Below are 21,481 nucleotides of genomic sequence, written 5' to 3' on the forward strand. Positions count from 1 at the left end.
AAGTATAGAATCTAAGAGTCATAGTGACTGGTCCCGAAAAACACAATTGTGAGGCCTTACTCTATTGTGACGCAGTTGAAATTAGCTTCTTCCCCCACGGCCCCATCCCTTTCACGCTTCCGTCCTGACGCAAACACGCGGCCGCCTCCGTACTGCGGGCTCGTCCACGGCCCTAATCTAGTCAATTTCCTGGGGCATGCGCAGTTGTCTTTTCGGTCATTCCTACGCTGGTTATTCATCAAGATGGCGGCCTCCGTATTGAACACGCCGCTGAGGCGGCTTCCTATCCTTTTGCCCTTCAGAAGTGCCTACGGAGTTCAGGTAACTCCTCGGAGAACATTTTGTACAATCCCAACTTAGTTAAACTTTAGGTCTCCGCTGCACTGCCAGGAATCCACGAGCAGAGATCTTACCAAGGGCTTATGTCTCGGCTGTCTAGGCAACACTTTTCTTCCTGCACCCCAGCCCACCCCCAAATACTGTGCACATTTTCTAATCCCGAGCCGAGAGCTAAGAGCCAGGGTTAGGTGTCATCCCCTTACCAACGTACTATCTCGGCAAAATAATTAGGTGATGGAATTGACTCTTTGGTCATGCACAACTACCTCTTAACTATTCAGATGGTGTCTAAATCTGTGACGCCCCAGAGTGTTCTTGCATTGAGAGATCCTGCTTTCTAGCAGCCCTGCTATCTCCCAGTAAAGCTGGGATACAGTCTCACGATCTGGGGGGCAGTTTTTTCAGCTCTCTTTATCCTACTAAATCAGTTTCTTATCAGAGCATACGTGAGACCTTAAGCCTGTCGTTTGGATTGAGCTTTCCCTCCAGCCTCACGTACTCACCACCCTGGAGGTTCTTGATAGGGCAGGGCAGGTTCTTGGTGAGACGGTGAGATAGGAGGGCTTGCCCCAGCTACCACTCCCCAAAGTGGGACTGAAGAGTGGTGACAGAGGTCACCGCAGAGTTAATAATAGGCCTGATAGCTTTAAACTAGCGTTAGGACTCAAGTTTGTTCTGACCTATGGAATGTTGACCTTCAGCTTTTTATTTTTTTTATTATTATTTTTTTTTTAAAGATGACCGGTAAGGGGATCTTAACCCTTGACTTGGTGGTGTCAGCACCACGCTCAGCCAGTGAGCGAACCGGCCATCCCCATGTGGGATCCGAACCCGGGGCTTTGGTGTTATCAGCACCGCACTCTCCCGAGTGAGCCACGGGCCGGCCCTGACCTTCAGCTTTTTATAAAACCGGGCAACTCAGTGACTCGGGATTGGATTGAGTTGGAGACTCACTTGTCCTCTGTGTCCCCTCACCACCACACATCTTACTTCCAAGAGGGCTAGACATCCTCCCTTTTTCTTTCTTCTTCACCAGGTTCAGTTTATTACCAAAAGCAAGAATACCTTTTATGTGCCAGGTTTTTAAGATTGTGTTCTCGAATAAGATTGCTTACCAGTCACCTATCCTAGTTATCCCCTAACATTAGTTTGTTTTTCAGGATGCAGTTAGAGATAAGGAGAGTGATTTATATTGTTGATTATGTCAGTTTAAACCCAACAAAAATAATGCCTTCCATATATATTCCTGCTGTACCAATGGGTATGCATTCTCCGTCTCCCTAAAATGTGATAAGCAAAACAAGCGAGTCCTTTCCTTGAACTCATTATCTCATTTTTTCCCCCTTCCTTTATAGGTTCCCCTCCAGACTCTCTGCACCAAAGCCCCCACTGAGAAAGATTCTTTGCCCCCGGTTCCCATTTCCCCTTATGAGAATGAACCTTGGAAATATCTGGACTCAGAAGGTACCTCTAAAAAATAATAATTAAAAAAAAAGAAAAAACAACACGAAGGTACCTCTAAATGGAGAAGGGGAAGGTGAGGTGCAGTCTGAGATAAGTGGAAAGATACAACCCCCACACCGCTGCCTGGCAATAACTTGTGTGGTCTTTCATTGCAGAATACCAGAACCGCTATGGTTCTCGCCCTGTGTGGGCTGATTACCGCCGCAACCACAAAGGTGGTGTACCCCCACAACAGACTCGGAAGACATGTATTGTGAGTTTCTGAGGGTGGCACATGGGTGGGATGTGGGGGTAGAGTAGTGACAGTAGCAGCAGCATTTTTCTGACAAGGCTTTGAACATCTTCAACTGCCAGTTTCTTCTCTCTACAGCGTAAGAACAAAGTTGCTGGGAATCCCTGCCCCATCTGCCGGGATCACAAGTTGCATGTCGACTTTAGGGTAAGGAGAATTTTTTTCTCCAAAATAAGGATTTGGAACCTCTTTGCAGTGCTAAAGAGGTTACCGTAGGTGCCCCACACTTCATATCCTGGCACCCCTACTGTCAGTTTTGTAGTGACTGTTTCTGGCATCATAAAAACATCCCTTCCTCTAGCCTTTCACCCTCTACTATGAGTTGTACTAAGAAGCTTTATCCCATACATAAGAAAGTTATAGTGTAAAGTGATAGGCAAGAGAAATGCCTATTTCTAACGAGAGAGCAGTGCCCAAAGGTTCATTTATATCCATCAAAATTATTAGCAAGTATACTGGCCTACTTTATTCTGAGGTTTTCTTTATTTTGTTGTGGTATTGATGTTTGGTTGCATGCGGGGACCTGGGGCTGGAAGGCAGATAAATGAAAAAAGGTAGAGTCTAGTATACTGTTCTTTCCAAAAGTCTTCAACATTGTGAAAAGGGCAGGACTTCTTAAAGAATTTGAAAACATAAAAATGATAATAGGAAAGTGCTCTTCTGAGCTTGAAGTGAAGGTTTTAAAGCAGAAGCTGTATCTTCTGGTCATCAGGGAAGTTAGAAGGCATTGTGTATCAGTTAGCAGATGGGGGTGTCTGACTGCTCTAAAGACCTTTCTGACACAGATTATAGGGAAGTCCCATAGATAACTTTCTGGTTTCAACTGTAAATGACTGGATATGAAAAGAGGCTATGACCAATTATATAAGCAAGGGTGAGAGAAAGATTACAAATTGAATAGCGTAGATGCTTCTGCCTGTCACTTGACTCCACAGATGTACCTGCTTTTTCCTCAAGAGTCTCAGTTCCTATGATTAATGTACTGGCTGAGAGTCACTCTATGTAATTAAAACTGTAAAATTATTCTTAGTACATATGTTATTTAGCATTATATTAATACATTTATTGTTTATATATGCACATTACAGTGTCATTTTCTGGATAATTTCTGGCATTTCCAATGACCATCCTCAATTTTTTGCATGAATTTGACTTTAGGACTTAACCCCTGCAGGAAATACTTCTGTGTGAGTCACAGTAACAGAATATAGGATGTGCCTGTGAAATGGTTGAAAGGCCAGGAAAAGTTGGCTGGAGTTTTCAAGAATGAGTTCAGTGAATTAATTAGACTAACATGGGGCCATGAAGATGGTTAGCAGCCAGAGAGATGTAAAAGGGGTGGAGGTCATGTGTGTAGTTGTGTAGAGATTGTTTGCTTTCATTCCCCAAAGGTCTTGCTGCTCTCCTCACCCTGTTTCCTCACGTTTCTCTTCTGCTCTCCCCCACAGAACGTGAAGCTCTTGGAACAGTTTGTCTGTGCCCACACGGGTATCATCTTCCATGCTCCCTACACAGGTTAGCCCATCATCCCTGTCACCACCAAAATAACTTTTCCTAGGGGCACTTCTTGTTTATGTAGTTGACAATAGGTATTTGTTCGGTGGCTCCTATTTATGGCATAAAAAGTGTGATTGAACCTTTCGAAAATCTTAGCTTAATGGGGATACCCACTTGTTAAAACAATTACTTGTGGACAAAAGATACAGGCAAGTACTTTGGTAAGCAAACTATCTAAATGTAGTTCTTAGAAGATTATATTTCCCAATTTGGAATTGTAAGATTAACAATACAGGAGTATATTGCTTAACTATAGCCACAAGCCCCATCTGGCCCATTGCTGTGTCCATTTGTTTTCATATAGTCTGCAACTGCTTCCAGGCTACAGTGGCAAGAGTTAAGTAGCTGAGATGGAGACCACAGGACCTGCAGAGTCTAAAATATTTACTATATGGCTCTATACAGAAAAATTTTGCCAACCCCTACTCTAAAACAAGATAAATTTGCAAAGAGTTATCTGAATCCACCATTATTGGGATGTCAAAGAGTTTTTTATAGTCAAGCTGTAAAAGGCTGTAGGGAATATTATTGTTACTCTCTCAGATTGCCTTCCCCAAATCTGAAATCACTTCTTCTGTGGATTGTCCAACTCAGCCCTTTAATTAACCACACTTGCCCTTTGAATTGTGTTCTGCACCCTTTTGGAGCCTTTACCATTAAACAGCTTCTCTATAGTGACTAGACTCTCCTAAACCTTCATCCATTGGGCGGATTGGCAAACTGAAGCCCATGGAGGGGTCAGGGGAGTGGGGTTATCAGGTACAGCCAGGTCTTCCAAATCCAGCTCTCTGTCACTATATAGAAACAGTTGTGTTATTTACTGTGCCTTATAGAACAAGCACCAAGTTAACATTTTTCTTCTGACAGGGGTCTGTAGGAAGCAGCACAAGAAGTTGACCCAGGCCATACAGAAAGCCAGGGATCATGGTGAGCATGAGAAGGGGCACAAGGCAATTTTGTTAGGCATAGAGAAGATGACCTGGGGCTGGAGGGTGGATGTAAATGCTCTTGCTTATCTGAGAAAGTGGTACCAACATGTTCTTCCCAAGAATCTTTTTTTTCCCTCCATTGTCCCTTGTCCCATCTCCTGAATCTCTTACCTTGTTATTGCCCTGTTCCCCTTAGTTCCCATTCTATTTATTTCATTTTTTTGGTGGCTGGCCAGTACGGGGATCTGAACCCTTGACCTTGGTGTTACTACACCCCGCTCTGATCAACTGAGCTAAGCAGCCAGCCCTGCCCTGTCCCCTTGTTCATTGTCATTCCTGTCCCTTGCCTCTGACTTTACAATGACTGGTCCCAAGGCCATAGCAAGAAAATAGGAGGATCTTTGTATAAGTTTCTGGCCCTGGGCTACATGACATCCTCACACAAGTTAGTAAAAGTTACTCCTCTGCTAGGGCAGATGCAACTTCACTGCCTTGGTGTAGGGCAGGTCAGCTTCACAGGCAAGAGCCCCAGCAATATGTCAGCCCACACTTGTCCCCTTGGCCTCTGTGCGGTATACAACATGCATAAATGTACCCAGTGGCTCTGCCCAGTCCCTCCCATTATAGTTCCTTTTTTGAATTGTCTGTCTTAATCTGAACTAATACTTGCTCCCCTCCTTCACTTTCTCTCTTTTTTTAATCCCTTAGGTCTCCTCAGTTACCACATTCCCCAGGTTGAACCTCGGGACATGGATTTCAGTACCTCTCATGGAGCTGTGAGTGCTACTCCACCAGCCCCCACCCTGGTTTCAGGCGACCCCTGGTACCCATGGTACAACTGGAAACAGCCACCAGAGAAAGAACTGTCACGCCTTCGCCGGCTCTATCAGGGCCATCTCCAGGAAGAGACTGGCCCCCCACCTGAGTCCATGCCCAAGGCGCCCCCCACAACACCAGCTGAAGCCTCCTCCACTGAGCAGACAGCCCCCTAGGGTGCTTTTTAGGAGCTGTGGACTAGGAAGGGAGCTTGAGGGGATTAGGAAATAATGCTTAGGATTATGTGATGGGGTGTTACCAGGAAGAGTTGTGTCTAATTTGTGACTGGCAAACTCAGGAAAGAAATGATTGTTCGTGAAGGGGATAAATACACCTGAGACTGAGGGAGGGTAGTACAGATGTGTATGGGAAACCCCAACCCCTATGCATTATAAAAAGATGGCTAAATGTTTTGTTGCTGTTTCAGATGTCTGCCAACTCACCTTTTCCACAATAAAGCTGTATCTTCTATCTCTGGCTTGCTTTGGCTGAGTTTCAGATGAATGCCATTGTGGGGGGTGGGGCACGGATAGCTGAGTGATGTTTGCTCTTTACACATAAGAAGTGGGGTGCTACTGTGGGAAGAGGAGTGGTCGGGCTAAAGCCAGCCCAGCCAGTGATTCCTGGGACCTGAAGCGCTTGAGATGGGCAGTAGTGCCATCCTGTTGTGATAGCCTTTGTGGCCCCCTCCTGCGCCCGAAACATAGTGTTCACACCATCCCCAGCTGTTCACCGAGGCTTGCAGAGTGAGACACTAGGCTGAGGAAAAATGTGTTGCCGTGGGTGGCAGGGGCGGGGGAGTGGCGTTGCTATGGGGACAGCTGGTTTGGCGAAGAGATCTTGGTCCTGGACATTGGTGGGCGGAGGAGAGGACAGGACACGTGGGGCGGATCCTGGAAATAAAGACTCTGAAGGGCGGGGCGGAGGGGGAGGGGCGGAAGTGACGTCGGGCGGGGCGGGTCCGGCCGCGCACAATGGGCCATGGAGTTCCCGTTCGATGTGGATGCGCTGCTCCCGGAGCGGATCACGGTGCTGGACCAGCACCTGCGGCCCCCGGCCCGCCGACCCGGAACCACAACGCCTGCCCGGTGACATCTCAAACCCGCCCCATGGCCTTTCTCTCACGGTTCCTAAACCTGGTCCAGGCACCACGCCCACTTCTCACTGACAAGTTCTTTTGATGTCCTGGCCCGCCCTTTTGGTGACCTCTGACACTAGACCTAGTAGGGTTGATCAGCACTTGGATCTGTGACCTTTCACCCTTGGCCCAATATGTGGCCACAACTAAAGGATGTGTTTGACCCACCCTTCCTGCTTCCCCACAGTAACCTTAAGGGAGGAGGGAGTGTACCACGTTGAGGTGTGACAAAAGTTTAGGTTCCAGAGGGGTGGGGTGGGAAATCAGACTGGAAGACTCCCAGACAAAGGCAGAGATCCTTAAGTGTTGAACCTGGGTTGGAGTTGTGGCCCAGGACCCTCTAATTCAGTGAGTACCTGACTCTGTATCTCCTTTCTTTCTATAGTGTTGATCTGCAGCAGCAAATTATGACCATTGTAGATGAACTGGGCAAGGCTTCTGCCAAGGTACTGGGGAGTCTTTAGTAGATGGAGTAAAGGGGGGACCTCTTGGGGATATAGATAAGCAAGGCCTAGGTCCTTCGGAAGGGACTTACAGAAAGTCTGTCTTCATCTTTCTCTCAGGCCCAGAATCTTCCTGCTCCCATCACCAGTGCATCGAGGATGCAGAGTAACCGCCATGTTATATATGTGCTCAAAGACATTTCAGCCCGACCGTGAGTGTCAAATGCTCTTCCATCCCATACTTAATGCCTTCCTCTTTCAGTCCTTCCCCCTTCTTTGGCTCTACCTTTTCCAGATAGCTGCCACTAGCTTGTTCATCATTTTCCCCATCCTACAGGGCTGGAAAAGGAGCCATTATTGGTTTCCTCAAAGTTGGATACAAGAAGCTCTTTGTACTGGTGAGTGTTATTGGAAGCTGGGAGTTTGTATGCCTTGGTTCCTGAGGAAAAAAGTGCTGGAGGTTGGGAGGCAGCAAAGATGCCTGGGTCCTAAAAGATTTTTATTTTTTTTTACATATTAGGATGATCGTGAGGCTCATAATGAGGTAGAACCACTTTGCATCCTGGATTTTTACATCCATGAGTCGCTGCAACGCCATGGCCATGGGCGAGAACTCTTCCAGTATATGTTGCAGGTATCACTTATCTCTTCCCAGATCCATCCAAAACAGAGATCAATGCGTTGCCTCCACCCTCTGACACCCTGTGTTCCCATATTCCCTACCTTGGCTCCTGGGTTCCTCTTGACATGCTCTCCCCATCACTCCTCCTACCCTGAATCTCCTCTCCTATTCCCTGCAGAAGGAGCGAGTTGAACCACACCAACTGGCTATTGACCGACCTTCACAGAAGCTGCTGAAATTCCTGAATAAACACTACAACCTGGAGACCACAGTCCCACAGGTTAGAGATTTCAGAGGGTAGATCCCCATTGAGCGTTGCCACTGAATTTATTATTTGGTTTTTTTTTGTTTTGGCAGCAGGCCAATACAGGGATCAAACCCTGGACCTTGGTGTTATCAGCACCACACTCTAACCAACTGAGCTAACCAGGCAGTCCTTTTTATTATTTGGGGCAAAGAAGTGGTGCCTTCCAAGAGCTCCTTATTCCCTATCAAATAGGATTTATTTATTTATTTATTTATTGGTGGCTGGGGTAAAGGGATCTGAACCCTTGACCTTGGTGTTACACCGCACTCTAACTGAGCTAACCAGCCAGCCTAGGATTCATTTTATACAGCTATGCTCTTTCTTTCTCTTGTGGTTCCATCTCTCATCCTGCAGCCATTTCACTCTCATCTATTTTGATTCTTTATCATGGTTTGTTTCCTACACCTAATTTTCAGCCCAGACACATTTTCACCTTGTTTCACATAGGCCGTTATTCGTTTAGTCAGTCAACATTTATTAAAGTCCTAGAATAATGTACATTCCCTTTCCTCAGGGAGCTTCAGTCTAATATGGGGAAGGCGGTCTTGTTTGTAAGTAAGTGCAGTAAAATATTACTTATGCTATCCATTAATTCAGCAAATATTTATAGAGCACTTGACACTGTTCTGGGTACTAGGAATAAGTTACTGAATTAAATAGACAAAGTCCCTGTCCTTGTGGAACTTATCATTCTAATTGAGGAGACAGACAAACACAATAAGCAAGTAAAGTATACTGTGGTTAGTGCTAAATGGTCTGGAAAAATGGGAGCAAGTAAGAGGGCTTGGGAGTGCCAAGATGGGGATGGGAGTGCATGGGATTGCAGGTTTAAATGGGATAATCAGGGAAGTCCTCACTGAGAAAGTATCATTTGAGTAATAATGTAAATGAAGAGAGAATAACAGCCACGTCATATCTGGAGGAGTGCATCCCAGTCAGAGGGAACAGCCAGCGCAAAGGCCATGAGGTGGGAGCATACCAGGAAAAGCAGATTGGCTAACGTGGTTGGAGGGGCGTGGCGGGAGGGGGGGGATGAGATCAGAGAGGTAGTGATCAGGGTCTTACAGGCTACTGCAAAGACTTTGGCTTTTATTGTAAGTGGAAAACAAGATCACTTTGGCTATTGTGTTAAGAACAGGCAGTAGGGGAGCAAGGGCAGATACAAGGTAAACTAGATAGGAAGCAACAATCCTGATGAAAAATGGTTGTGGCTCAGAACAAGGTGGCTGCAGTAGAGATGGTTAGGAGTGGCAAAATTTTAAATATTTTGAAGGTAAAGCAAATAAGATTTCTTGATAGGTTGTTTGTGGAGAATGAGGAGTTAAAGATGATCCCAAAGCCTGAGCAGTTGGAAGGAGGAAGTTGCATTAACTGAGATGGTAGAACAGCCTGGGAAGGAAATATTAGGAGGCTATTCTTAATATGTTAATGGGAGATGTCTGTGATGTGTCCAGGGTGAATAGACAGTTGGGTGCTTCCCTGGAGATCAAGAGGAGGTTTGGGTCAAGAGTATTCAGCATACATACCGTGTTTAAAACAATGAGACAGAATGAAATCACCAAAGAAAGAGTATAGATAGAGAAGTGATCCAAGGACTTGAGCTTTTGGGCACTCTTTAAGAAGTTAGGGAAAAGAGGAAGAACCAGCAAATGCAACCAAAGTATGACTAGTGAAGTCAGTGAAAACTTAAAAGTGACATAACCTGGAAGGCCACTGAAGAAAATGTTTCTGGGAGGAGTGGTTCACTGTTTCAAATGCTGATCACTGAGGTTAGAAGAGGTCTGGGAAGTGACTGTTGGCTTTAGCTGCCTTAGCCCACTTGTGATATTTTTTTAAAAATTTTTTTATCATTATTAGCATACTCATCATTACAGATCATAATCTTTCCCCATGCCCTCCACCCAACCCATCATTCCCCACACTGGTGATCTTGATGAGCCATTTTGGTACAGTGCTGGGTGGGAGTCTTGATGGAGCAGGTTTAGGAGATTGAGGAGCTACAAACTGGAGACAGCAAGAAGAAGCCACTCATAAATGCTGCTTTAAGTGGAACAGAAATAAAGCAAGAGCTAGAAGGAAAAGTGGATCAAGAAAGGGTTGATTCTTTTCAGGTGGAAGAACTAACAGTGTAAGAATGATTCTGTAGAGAGGAAATTTAATGATGTCAGAGAAAGTGGGGAGAATGGCTGAAGAGATGTTGAGTGAGCAAGAGGGTTTGGGATTTGAATGACAAGTTAGCCTTGGATAGGAGCATGGACAGTGTAACGTGATTTGATAGACATGATTACAGAGGAAGCATAAAGACATGGTGGTGAGTGCTACCTTGCAGTGGAGGTTAGGTAAAGAAAGGCTTGACTTATGTTTAATCTTAAAAGATGAAGGGCCAGTCAGTTATCTCAGTTGGTTAGAGCATGGTGCTGATAACACCAAGGTTCAGGGTTCAATTCCTGTACTGGCCAGCTGCCAAAAAGGAAAAACATAAAATAAAAGGCAAGTGTTTGTCAGGTAGACAAAATCCCATTCTGTGGATTGTCCTTTCACTTTCTTGATAGTGTGTTTGAAGCACAAAATTTTAAATTTTGATGAAGTCCAGTTTTTCTTTCTCTTTTATTGTTTGTGCTTTTGGTGTTATATTTATAAATTGTTATCAAATCCATGTTTATGAAGATTTTTACCAATATTTCCTTCTAAGCGTTTCATAGGTCTTTGATCCATTTTGAGTTACTTTTTGTCTATGGTGTGAGGTAGAAGCCCAAATTAAAAATCTTGCATGTGGATATTCAATTGTCCAAGCATCAAGAGACTGTTCTTTCTCTATTGAATGGTCTTGGCAACCTTGTTGAAAATCTATTTACCTTAGATATATGGGTTTATTTCTGGACTCTCAGTTCCATTCCATTGATTGATATAATTCCTTATGCCACTACCACACTGTTTTGATTACCATAGCTTTGTAGTAAGTTTTGAAATTGGGATGTTTTCGAGATTGTTTTGGCTATTTGAGGTCCTTTGCAATTCCATATGAACTTTAAGATTAGCCTTTGTGGGAGAGAAAAGAACCAAGGTTACCAGAGATGGGAAAAGGCAGGAGGGGGGTTAAATGAGGAATTGGTAAACGGCCATGAAAAATGGTTACATTGTATAATGTCGAATATAGTAATTGTACTGATGTGAGCATCACATATTGCACACAGGTATTGACATTCAACTCTGTACCTCACAGATATGTGCAACCAACTATGTTTCAATAAATATTTTAAAATAAAAATTTACAAAAAAGATCAGCCTTTTGGGGCCTGGGTTTTTGACTGGGTCTGTCATCAATGACAGGAAGGCTGGCTTTTGTTCCTCCCTCTGTCAATTTTCTAGCACAGGGTTCTGTACCCGAGTATGTGCAGAGTGGCTGAGTAGAATATTTTGTTTCATCTTCTAGGTGAACAACTTTGTGATTTTTGAAGGTTTCTTTGCCCATCAACATCGTAAGTTTCCTCACCTTGTATTGGTCATGTAGTTGGGGTGAGGGGAAGGAAAGAGATGGACTCTGTCCCACTGGCCCGCTCACTCAGGGGCACCACCGATTCCTTCCTCACAGGGCCCCCCGCTCCCTCTCTGAGGGCAACTCGACACTCTCGCGCTGCTGCAGTTGATCCCACGCCTGCTGGTAAAGCCTGCATTGAGTGGGTGGAAGTGGAGTGCAGTGATGGCTAGTTACTCTAGAGGCCCTGAGAGTGCAGTGCTATCTGTGGGCAGTTTTGGAAAATTCTAAAGCAACCCAGGTGTCCAACAGTCATACTCATTTGCCTCTGCCCTCATGGGAGCTCAGTGCATATTGTACTTGGCAAGTCTTTTAACTAAGCAAGCTCATCAGGAGCATGTTTGACAGTTGATGGACTTGCTAGTTCAGTCGATCAAAATAGGCCAGAATCCCATTCCTTTATCATCTCCTCAGGTTTCTGTCAGCCAGTGAGGGACAGGCAAGTGTGGACAGCCCTTCCATTTCCAGTCATAGGAAAGTGACATTAATGATCCAAAGTTTAAATATTAGTTTTGAAAGACAATCCTCAGAATTTACAACATTTCCAACCAAATAATGAAACTGATCTGGAGAAACCAAACCTAGGAGGTATTAAAATGTTGCCCAGGTTCCCCACCCCATCTTCAGATGCTTGCTGCCAGTGTGAGCGCCACTCCATCCTCTCCCTCCCTACATCCTGAAGGGGGACCAGTGCAGCCTCCACCAGCTGTGCAGTGAGGGCTTGCACAGAGAGCTCCCTTCCTCACTGGCTATGTGGCTAGTTCTCACCCAAAGAACAGTCTGTTACCAGTTATTAGCATCTTCCAGGGGCAGGCACTGAGGTGCACTTCACATCCATGACTTGATTGGGCTTCCAAGGCTTCTCCCGTCTAGCTCCTGCTGACCTACAGGTGGACAGAGGGAGTGAGAGCCAACGAGGATGGGGAGGACTCAGGTCCGCAGGGGAGGGGACTGTGGATAAAGCTTAAGTGAAGGAGCTGAGAAGTCTCAGGTGCCACGTGATGGGAACCTCTTGAGAGGGAAAAGCAGGGAGCAAGTAGAGAAGTGATTAGAGGGGAGTCTGAGCTTTGGACACCACATCAGCCTCCACTTTACTCTGATAGCTCGTATTCAGATGTCCTCATTTCCTCTTCATCCTTTTGTTGTTGTTGTTTTTCCCCTAATAAAACTCCAGTCTCTTCCCATCTTTGCACAGGAAGGAGAGGTTCTGCCCCACCCCAACCTCCCCCTGACCTCTCCAGAGCAATTCATAATTAACCAAGGGCTTTGTCCGTCTTATCTAGAGGAACCCAGGGTCCTCATTGGCCCAGCTGGGACCATTCCACTGCCCCAGAATCCCAGGGGGGCCTGACAGCGCCCACTGACAGTAAGAGCTCGCATCCCCTTGGCCACCCTTCTCCTGCATCTCCCAGGCCCCAGAGTCTCCCCTTGGATCTTTCTCCCCTAACTCTGTGTTTGGCCTACTCCTTCTGGCTCTCCTCAAAGTACTCCAGCATTTTCCCCAAATTCCCTTTTGGTGTGCTGGCATTGCACAGTGCTGCCTGTGCATTAGAGTTCCCAGGAGGAACTGTGGTGTCAGGGAGCAGAGGTTTGGGTTGTGGGGGTAGTGGCTGGGAGGAAGGGTGGAAAGAATGTCTCCTAATGCTTACCTTCCCCTCCACCACCAGCTCCAGCAAGGAAGCTGCCACCCAAGAGAGTAGAGGGAGACATTAAGCCATACTCCTCTAGTGATCGAGAATGTAAGAGGGGCTGGGTAGGGTGCCTGGGCCTGGGGGACCTTAACATAAGGGAAGAGAATGCTCGGGGGACTCAGAAAAAAGGGTCGGCTTTCTCTAAAGGCTTTGATTTCTCTTTTTTCCACCCTGATCTTTGCTGTTATGATTCTCTTTTTTCCTACTCCTTTTTCTTCTTTCTCTGTCCTTATCCTTCATTCTCCTTCTCCCCAGTTCTGAAGGTAGCTGTGGAGCCTCCTTGGCCCCTAAACAGAGCCCCTCGCCGTGCCACACCTCCAGCCCACCCAACCCCCCGTTCCAGCAGCCTGGGAAACTCGCCAGAACGGGGTCCTCTCCGCCCCTTTGTGCCAGAGCAGGAGCTGCTGCGTTCCCTGCGCCTCTGCCCCCCACACCCTACTGCCCGCCTTCTGCTGGCTACTGACCCTGGGGGCAGCCCAGCCCAACGTCGCCGCACCAGGTAATAGGAGTTGGATGGTGAGGGAGCCTCAAGACTGTCAAAGGGGATGTCAGAAAAGGCAAAGGGCAATTTGAATGTATCACAGGTGATAGGTGGATTGGGGAGTCCTGAAAACTTTCAAGAAAAATATATTGAAAAATATTTGGGGAAGTGGTCTGGAAAAAAATTACAGTGAAGGAGCAGAGTAGGGCTTTACATGAAGCCCCAGGACACTAGTTTTAATATGAGAGTTGCCTGGAAGGGTAGGAAAAACAGATCCACTGGGGGGGGGGGGACTGAGCCTCCTAGATTGGGGAAGTCTTGGTTTAACACTTGCTGGGGAAAGGGCAGTGTCTCTGACACAGACTGGGGAGCTACTGACTCCATGTTAGTGCCTGGTGTGCCAAGAACCCATCCCAGCAGCAGGGAGTGGGCATCTCCTTTATTTCTGTTCTTAGCTTTCTCTTCACCTCTGACTTCTGTTTTTTTCTCTCCCCCATTTTCCCTCTCCCTTCCTCCCGTTCATAACATCTTTCCACAGCTCCCTTCCCCGCTCTGACGAGAGTCGATACTGACAACCAGCTCTCTCCTCCCCTCTCCTCCCCTCCCCAGGAGATCGGGGATGGACAGAGACCCCACTCCCTGAGAACCTCAGACCCACTCTTCCACTGCATCCTCCAGGACCCAGTAGAACCTGAGAGAGCCCATAAGATTCCCTTTCCTTTTTTGAACAACTGGGTTGTCAGGGTCCCAAATGGCCTAATACTTTATAGTTTTTCTTACCACAGAAAGCACCCCCTCTCTCCTAACTTGGGCTCTGAACACTCTCCCCACAGACAGCCTGACCTGTTGCCAGACCCCTTAGTCGGGTGGCTCATACTAATTTTATAGAGAAGCACACTCTTGCTTGCTGGCAGACTCTAGAACACCATGGAAGGTCCAAGGGCCTCCTCTGCCAGGAAAACCTTTTTAGGAGTCTTTTCCACGGAATAAATCCCTTCTTCCCTCTACAGCGTGTACCAGTGGTTCCAGTACTGCTTTGTGCTGCCTACCACACTTGCACTTTCAGCCTGCTAATGCTAGCCAATGAGCGAGCTCTGTTTCAGAGCAGTCCAGTTAGGTAGGACAGGGACTTACCAGCTCCCCAAAGGGATTCACTCAATTTTGCCAAACTCTTAATTTCCACGTGTTTTGAGTGTTAGGGAACCCCCAAACTGATGTTGCTTTGGGGTCTCTAAAGGAGACTCAGTGACATCACCACTTCCCACAGATCCAGATTCTCTGAGGGAATTTGTTTCTTGGCAGTAGGTCCCAGCAAGCACCCTGGGATCACTCTTAGCCATGTTTAAGAAAAGCCTGGGTCTAAAGGATCTATTAGATCCTGGAATCCTCTCTCACATCCATCCCACCCCACCCCCCTGTAGCTAGATGCTGATATATTCGTCTTGTGAGATTGTCTTGAGATGAGATGGGGGACTACTCTTCCTCTGTCCTTCCTCTCTTTCTTCCATAGTAAGAACCTCCTTCCCTGCTCCATGCGTTGGGTATAGATAGATCCTTCCCCTCCCTACCCTCTAATGTGTGTAGATCAGGTACCACCACCCCCACTGTGTCCCCTCAAATCCTTGGGAGCAGGATCTCCCTCTCCCCACTCACCCTTCCCTTTTCTTCTCTTTTCAGTGTTGTCTGAATAAAGTGAGAGTTCTTTGTGTTTTCTACATTGACATTTTCAATGACAAAAAAAACACCAAAAAAAAAAATTAAGGTGTCAGCCTCGTTTGTGCGTCGACCCCTATTTGCTGGGATCTCAGGACCTCTGTCCCCTTCATCTTCCTCACTTCTGAGGTCTGCAGATCTTCTACTAAGGAGCCTCATAGTTCCCCTTCCAGGATCTGGTGTCTGTCCATCCCTGTCTTCATTGCTGGTTCTTCAAATTCTGTGTCTCATGTAGTCACTGGATCCCTCTGTATAGGTGTCTATATTTACTCCCCCATTCTCTCCAGCTGTCCCTAGTGACTTCTACCCTTTACCCTGGGCCAGCCCTTGCTGAGATGTCAAGATTTACCAACATCTTGAGATCCACCAATTACCTCCCAACTGTTCCTTGGATTCCTCTTCCCACTCTGATTTCCTGACACCTGCCGCACTAAACCCTTGGGTCTCTCTCTCAAGACAAGCCATCAAGAGTCCAACACAGTCTGGCACCCTATTCTAAAGGCTCCCTTCCTTTTCCTCCTAAACTTGGCCTGTCAGTCCCTATTTTCCTCCAGTCTGAGGTATCTTATACTTAAGGTAATCATGTTTTCCACACCAAACATCAGGGCTCCTGGTCCAACGAATTTTTTTGCATATATGTGAGTCTGTTTTTATGCCATGATTTAGATTACATTTAGCCATACATTTAACACATTAGCTCAACTAGATAGAATAAAGCAATGAACCAGGATTGCTCCAGAAAATCTTTGGGTATAAAATGAGCTCCTTCTCCTTTTCTGGGGCACAGCTTAGATTAGAATCCCTTAGGAATGATAATTACTCCCTTCTCGTTGTTCCTGTGCTATTCCTTTTATTCCTCTCCTCTAATTCCTCCGTACCTACCCATCTTGCATCCTGTAGCCCCTTCCCCATCATCTCCCATTTCTTCTGCAGGGAGACTCCCCCTGGGCTGGTAGCCCAAAGCTGCTGCTACAGCCGCCATGGGGGGTTGAATCCCTCATCCCTCAATACAGGTAAGTACTCACTCCTCCTTAACCTCAAATTAAGCAGGCCACATTCACTGTCTACTCCAGCCTTCCCATGCACACGCCTGGTATTTCCACAGGCATCCAAGAATTGAAGCAGGGGGAACAGGAAACAGAGAATAGGTGAGGTCTAAATCCCTCTCCTAACAGCTTCCCTTCTGACTCCTTTCCTAACATCCCCCTTAACTACTTCCTTCTCCTAAATCTTACTTTCTGAACTGGACACCAGCTCCTCCCACATATCCTTCAACCTGCAAATCTTCTATGTGCCTCTTTCCCTATATATAAGTTCAACTCTTGTGCTTTGGCATTCTCTGAGGGTTTTTAAATTTGGACATAGCACTAATGGTTCCAGCCTCATACCCATCATGTGTCCTCCTCTACATTAAAACTTGGCACCTAAGACTTTGAAGAGTCAGTAATCTTAATTCCCACTTTAGTATTCCTATAACCCACTTTCCATCTCCCCACCTACCAGGTCTGCCAGTGAGGAGCAGGTCTTGTCACAGAATGGGTCTGGGGAAGAACCCACGCACACAGTTCCTCTACAGGCCCAGGCCCCACCAGCCCAGTCCTGGACAGTGGGTGGGGACATGTTCAACGCCAGGTTCATTCGAAACTTGCAGGAACGTCGCAGCACCAGGCCTTGGTGACCTCACATACTTTCAAAATCAGTATTACTTCTCTTTCACTATTGGAGATAGTCAAAGCCCAGCCCTCATAATGAATTCATTCATTCATTCATTCAAACAGGCTTTCTTATCAGCTGCAACTCATTTGCATCTTTTAACCAGAGCAATAAAAGTATTTTTTTTATTACGAGAGCTATTAAAAACTTTACTGTCATTATTTCAATCCCACCCACCTCTGTCGTTGCACCCAGTTCAGCCCCCTCTTCGCTCAACTTTTCGTGCAAGTGTCGCACGTGAGTGCAGTTCTCGGAAGTTAACTTACTGCGCGTGCGCCCTGAGGCAGTCTCCGATCGGCGAGCGCAGGCGCTCTTACGACAGAGCGCCCCCGCTGCCTCCCTGCGGCACGCAGTGCGCACGCGCGCAACATCTCCGTTTCCCTCCCCTCAGCCCCTTACCATCCCCCCTCCCTCCTCTCCCCTTGACGAAGCCGGCTCTGGGGCGCGCGCGCCCCTCTGAGGAGGCCGGAGGCCGGGCTTGGGAGGCGCTCTTTCCACTGCCTCAAGATCATGTACCATCCCAGTCGTGGGGCGGTCCGGTGTCTCGGCCCCTGCCTTCGCGCCTACCAGGCTCGACCCCAGGTGAGAGCGGAGGAGGAGAGGGGGCGGGGAGAGACCCTCCTCAGAGCCGGTACGTGGGGCGGAGCGCGCGCCGGGTTCCGCGCAGGCGCAGTGACACCCACCGCCCCTTCCCACCTGTGCCCGCAGCACGTGGAGGGGCTAGGGGTCTTGGGGGCGGGAAAGCGGCGTGGTCGGCCCGGCTCCCGGGGACGTCGGTTCTCTCCAGTCTGAGGCCGGGCAGGCGAGGTCGAGGCCGGGTCAGCGGTTGCGCGTCTGCGTTGCGCCCGGGTCTTCCCGGTTACCTGTGCCTAGAGGTGATTTGAAGGGCAGGCGCGGAAAGGTTCGCAGCCGGCTGCTGTGCGGCCCCTGACTTCCCCGACACCGATCCGACCCGCGGGCCGCGCTCTGCAGTCCGCGCATCCTGCACCTGGAGAGCGGTCCCGGCAAAAATGCCGGCCCGGGTGGACCCGGTTCGGGCTCCTGAGCCCGGGCGGGCAAGATAGCCACGCCCCTAGCAGAGACTGCGCCTCAGGGACACCGTCGGGGACGGAGGTACCCGCGCTGCCCTCCTGCCTTCCCGGAGTGACTCCTCCCTCCGCCGGGGGTTCCTTGGGAGCGGAGGGACTCGGGTTAGGCCTGATTTTGAATGACCTCCCATTCTCGCAGTTTCAATGTGGTAAACCCAGGAGAATGAAGTCCAGTCTTTAACAGTCTGTTGGGGTTGTTTGTGTCATCAGAGGGGCCCGAAATGATAATAGCTTCCATTTAGCCATTTATGTACTACTTTACAGGTCGCTAAGTTTTATTTACATTCATTATCTCATATAGTTCTCATAATAACCCAGTGAGGCTTCATCATCTTCATTTATAGGACGACATTTATTGGAAACAGACATAGGGAATGAGAGTGCTCGAGGTTACAGGATAGAATTGGAACTCAAATTCTAACTTCATCTGGATGTTTTTTGTGCAAAATTTGCCTCTCACACTTAATCGTGGAGATGTGTTACAGGCCATATCATTTTACAGTACAGTAAAACCTGTTATTCATGTGTTCGTTCATTCATCAAATATGCTTTTCTTTTTCTTTGGTGGCTGGCCGGTATGTGGAATTCGAACTCTTGACCTTGGTGTTATAACACCGCACTCTAACCAACTGAGCTAACTGGCCATCCCTCAGATATGTATTCTTATATGATTCTTGCTATAAAAGAAGTGAAACTGCCCCCAGTGTTGGAATCTTAAACAAATGTAAAAGAGTTTGCTAATATTTTGGGGCGGTACCTGTACCTGTGTCACTTGAAACTGTTTCTTCCTGTTTTTTGCAAAGATGGAGATGAATCCATCCCTTTTTTCCTCTAGTAATTCCATCTCTTCTGTCAGGAGGAGTAGGTGGGATTGGAAGCCTGTTAATGAGCAGAGCTTGGATGAATGGGCATTAGGCAGCTGGATTCTTATCATTTTCCTTTTTGTTCTGCCTCTTTAGGACAACCTTTCTCCACGGACTCTACCATTCCCAGCCCTTTGGCCCCACTCCACAACCACCACTTCCCCATCTTCTCCTCTTTTCTGGGCTCCTCCACCTCCACCCCCTCCTATCCAACATCTTCCCCGGCCTCCCCCACTACCTCTCCCTCAGGTCCAGGCCCTCAGCTCACCATGGGTAGTTCTCCCCCCAGGAAGTGGGGAGGAGGGACCAGGACCTGAGTTGCACAGCGGTTGCCTGGATGGGCTTAGGAGCCTTTTTGAAGGACCTCCCTGCCCCTATCCTGGGGCTTTGATACCTTTCCAAGCCCCTGGAACTGCCCACCCTTCCCCTGCCACCCCCTCAGGAGATCCTAGTATGGAAGAACATCTGGCTGTCATGTATGAGAGACTGAGACAAGAGGTAAGTGATTTCAAAGGTGCCTTTAATCTACAGTGGGAAGAGATGTAGGTAATCCTTGGAAATAAGGGGCTAGTCAACTGGATTCTTATAAACATTTTCCTGAGGAAAAGATGCTCCTGGGCTTGGATTAAGGGAGGTTAAATAAACATGGGATGAGATGACCTTTCACTCAGAGGGGAGTAAAGAGGCCCTAAAGTAGAAAACTGAGAAACTGGATCACCTTTTCTTTCCCACTGGGTTGATGCCATCTTCTTCCACTTAGCTTCCCAATCTCTTCCTTCACTCCCATGACTACACTCTCTATTCATCGGACGTGGAATTCATCAATGAGATCCTGAACATACGTACCAAGTGAGAATTGGGGCACAGGTAGGGCCTTGGGGAGGAAAAGGACCCAATGCTGTATACGCGACCCTTTTTACTTCCCAGAGAAGGTCCCAGACTGCTTCTCACAACTGTTCCCCATTCCTTGGACAGTAGTCAGTTTGATTTTCTGATTCTTTCCCATCCCTTCTTCACAGGGGCCGGACATGGTACATTCTGTCACTGACCCTTTGCCGCTTCTTGGCTTGGAACTATTTTGCACAACTTCAGTTGGAGGTTCTACAGCTGACCCGCCACCCTGAGAATTGGACCCTGCAAGCCCGCTGGCGTCTTGTGGGGCTGCCCATCCACATGCTCTTTCTGCGCTTCTACAAGCGTGACAAACATGAGCTTTACAGGTAAGAGAGAAGTTAGAAAGAGGCCAAACTAAATCAATTCACTAATCTTACTCTTTTAGATAATTAATAATCTGGTCTTCCAGACAATCTTTGACCTACCCTGAGTTCACTGCAGACTGTTTGAGGACAGGGATCTTGTTTTAGTCTACTTCAATACAATAAAAATAATAGGGACTTTGAGTATATTAGGAAACCTCTGAACTTCAGTTTCTTCATGTATATTACCTGGCACATGGTAGGTATTCAAATACTTACTGAACAAAGGAAAATTCCTGTCTCATAAACTGAGCCGCACCAGCTTAGGTAAAAAGCAGCTTAGGTAAATTTCTGGCTGGGAGTAGAATCCCAAGAAATTGTTAGGCGCAGCCTCTAACAGTATATGCAAGTATTGAGCATACTTGTGCGTAGCAAAGTCTTCACTGCTGCCTCCACCCGTTTCTGGATCAGGCCTTGGAAAACAAGTCTAAATTGGGTTCTGGCTCTGACAGACCCAGGGCCACTAGGGCTCCCACTAGCAGCTTCTTCACAGGCGGAGGTGAGTGTTTCCAAGAGCTGTTCCCAGCAGTTCCCAGAGTTGCTGCATAGTATAATCACCTATGGATCTTTTAAACATATCAGTGCTAAATAATCTGATTTAATTAGAACAGGGTACAACCTGAGCATTGAGATTTTTAAAAGTTCCCGAGGCAGTCTAATATGCAGCAAAGATCAGGAGCTACTAGTTTAAACAGATGCTTTAATTAAGCTTTGGGACCAGTGACCTTCTCCCTCAGTAAGCCTTCTCTCCCTTCCTCAGGACCTACGATGCCTATTCCACCTTCTACCTGAATTCCAATGGCCTCATTTGTCGCCATCGCCTAGACAAGGTGAGTCCTAGGGTTGGGTGGGGCTGGGTAAAGGGTAAAACCTCTGTGTGCTCCCCTACAACTGGCATTAACCTTTCTCTGTGCAGCTGATGCCTTCACACTCACCTCCAACGCCTGTGAAGAAGCTGCTAGTGGGAGCCCTGGTGACCCTGGGGCTGTCAGAGCCAGAACCCAATTTACACTTGTGTTCCAAGGCCTGATCCAGAAACTGGGGTGGAGGCAGCACTGAAGACTTTGCTACGCACAAGAGGAGGAGGTGGAGGCGGCTAAGAATCTCAGGAGCCAGCTTCCTCCCCTCTTTTCTCTCCTTCCTTCCTTTCCATCTCATGCTGTGTAAAGCTGCTGTGTAATTTAACTTGTAAATAATAAAGTTTAAGTGACTACATGAGATAGAATTTCATGTC

General features: G+C 47.3%; 3 protein-coding genes across 8 annotated transcripts; all 3 read left to right on the forward strand.

The window, feature by feature from the left end:
- Nucleotides 1-236: 236 nt before the first annotated feature.
- Nucleotides 237-5,868, forward strand: MRPS18B (mitochondrial ribosomal protein S18B). The gene is made up of 7 exons (XM_008575307.1): nucleotides 237-321; nucleotides 1,695-1,803; nucleotides 1,959-2,056; nucleotides 2,174-2,242; nucleotides 3,544-3,610; nucleotides 4,520-4,579; nucleotides 5,290-5,868. The coding sequence occupies exons 1-7, from the start codon at nucleotides 244-246 to the stop codon at nucleotides 5,571-5,573; spliced, it is 765 nt and encodes a 254-aa protein (XP_008573529.1). The 5' UTR covers nucleotides 237-243; the 3' UTR covers nucleotides 5,574-5,868.
- Nucleotides 5,869-6,355: 487 nt separating this feature from the next.
- Nucleotides 6,356-17,102, forward strand: ATAT1 (alpha tubulin acetyltransferase 1). Of its 4 annotated transcripts, XM_008575311.1 has the most exons (13): nucleotides 6,356-6,485; nucleotides 6,921-6,981; nucleotides 7,099-7,190; nucleotides 7,316-7,376; nucleotides 7,499-7,612; nucleotides 7,779-7,880; nucleotides 11,341-11,386; nucleotides 11,500-11,568; nucleotides 13,110-13,181; nucleotides 13,389-13,632; nucleotides 16,261-16,340; nucleotides 16,433-16,475; nucleotides 16,831-17,102. In XM_008575311.1, the coding sequence occupies exons 1-13, from the start codon at nucleotides 6,379-6,381 to the stop codon at nucleotides 17,003-17,005; spliced, it is 1,266 nt and encodes a 421-aa protein (XP_008573533.1). In that variant the 5' UTR covers nucleotides 6,356-6,378; the 3' UTR covers nucleotides 17,006-17,102. The 4 variants fall into 4 exon arrangements, with proteins under 4 accessions (XP_008573533.1, XP_008573536.1, XP_008573537.1 ...); XM_008575312.1 differs by lacking the exon at nucleotides 11,500-11,568 and having other exon boundaries at nucleotides 6,374-6,485; XM_008575314.1 differs by lacking the exons at nucleotides 16,261-16,340; nucleotides 16,433-16,475; nucleotides 16,831-17,102 and adding an exon at nucleotides 14,153-15,371.
- A 269-nt stretch (nucleotides 17,103-17,371) lies between these two features.
- Nucleotides 17,372-21,465, forward strand: LOC103592544 (chromosome unknown open reading frame, human C6orf136). 3 transcript variants are annotated; one of them, XM_008575308.1, is made up of 6 exons: nucleotides 17,372-17,622; nucleotides 19,088-19,489; nucleotides 19,752-19,840; nucleotides 20,011-20,211; nucleotides 21,008-21,077; nucleotides 21,164-21,465. In XM_008575308.1, exons 1-6 carry the CDS (start codon nucleotides 17,551-17,553, stop codon nucleotides 21,275-21,277), a joined length of 948 nt encoding a protein of 315 aa, XP_008573530.1. In that variant the 5' UTR covers nucleotides 17,372-17,550; the 3' UTR covers nucleotides 21,278-21,465. The 3 variants fall into 3 exon arrangements, with proteins under 3 accessions (XP_008573530.1, XP_008573531.1, XP_008573532.1); XM_008575309.1 differs by lacking the exon at nucleotides 17,372-17,622 and adding an exon at nucleotides 17,729-18,153; XM_008575310.1 differs by lacking the exon at nucleotides 17,372-17,622 and adding an exon at nucleotides 17,765-17,915.
- Nucleotides 21,466-21,481: the final 16 nt, after the last annotated feature.

The sequence above is a fragment of the Galeopterus variegatus genome, unplaced genomic scaffold, assembly GCF_000696425.1.
Source record: "Galeopterus variegatus unplaced genomic scaffold, G_variegatus-3.0.2 Scaffold1170, whole genome shotgun sequence".
In the NCBI taxonomy this organism is placed as follows: Eukaryota; Metazoa; Chordata; class Mammalia; order Dermoptera; family Cynocephalidae; genus Galeopterus; species Galeopterus variegatus.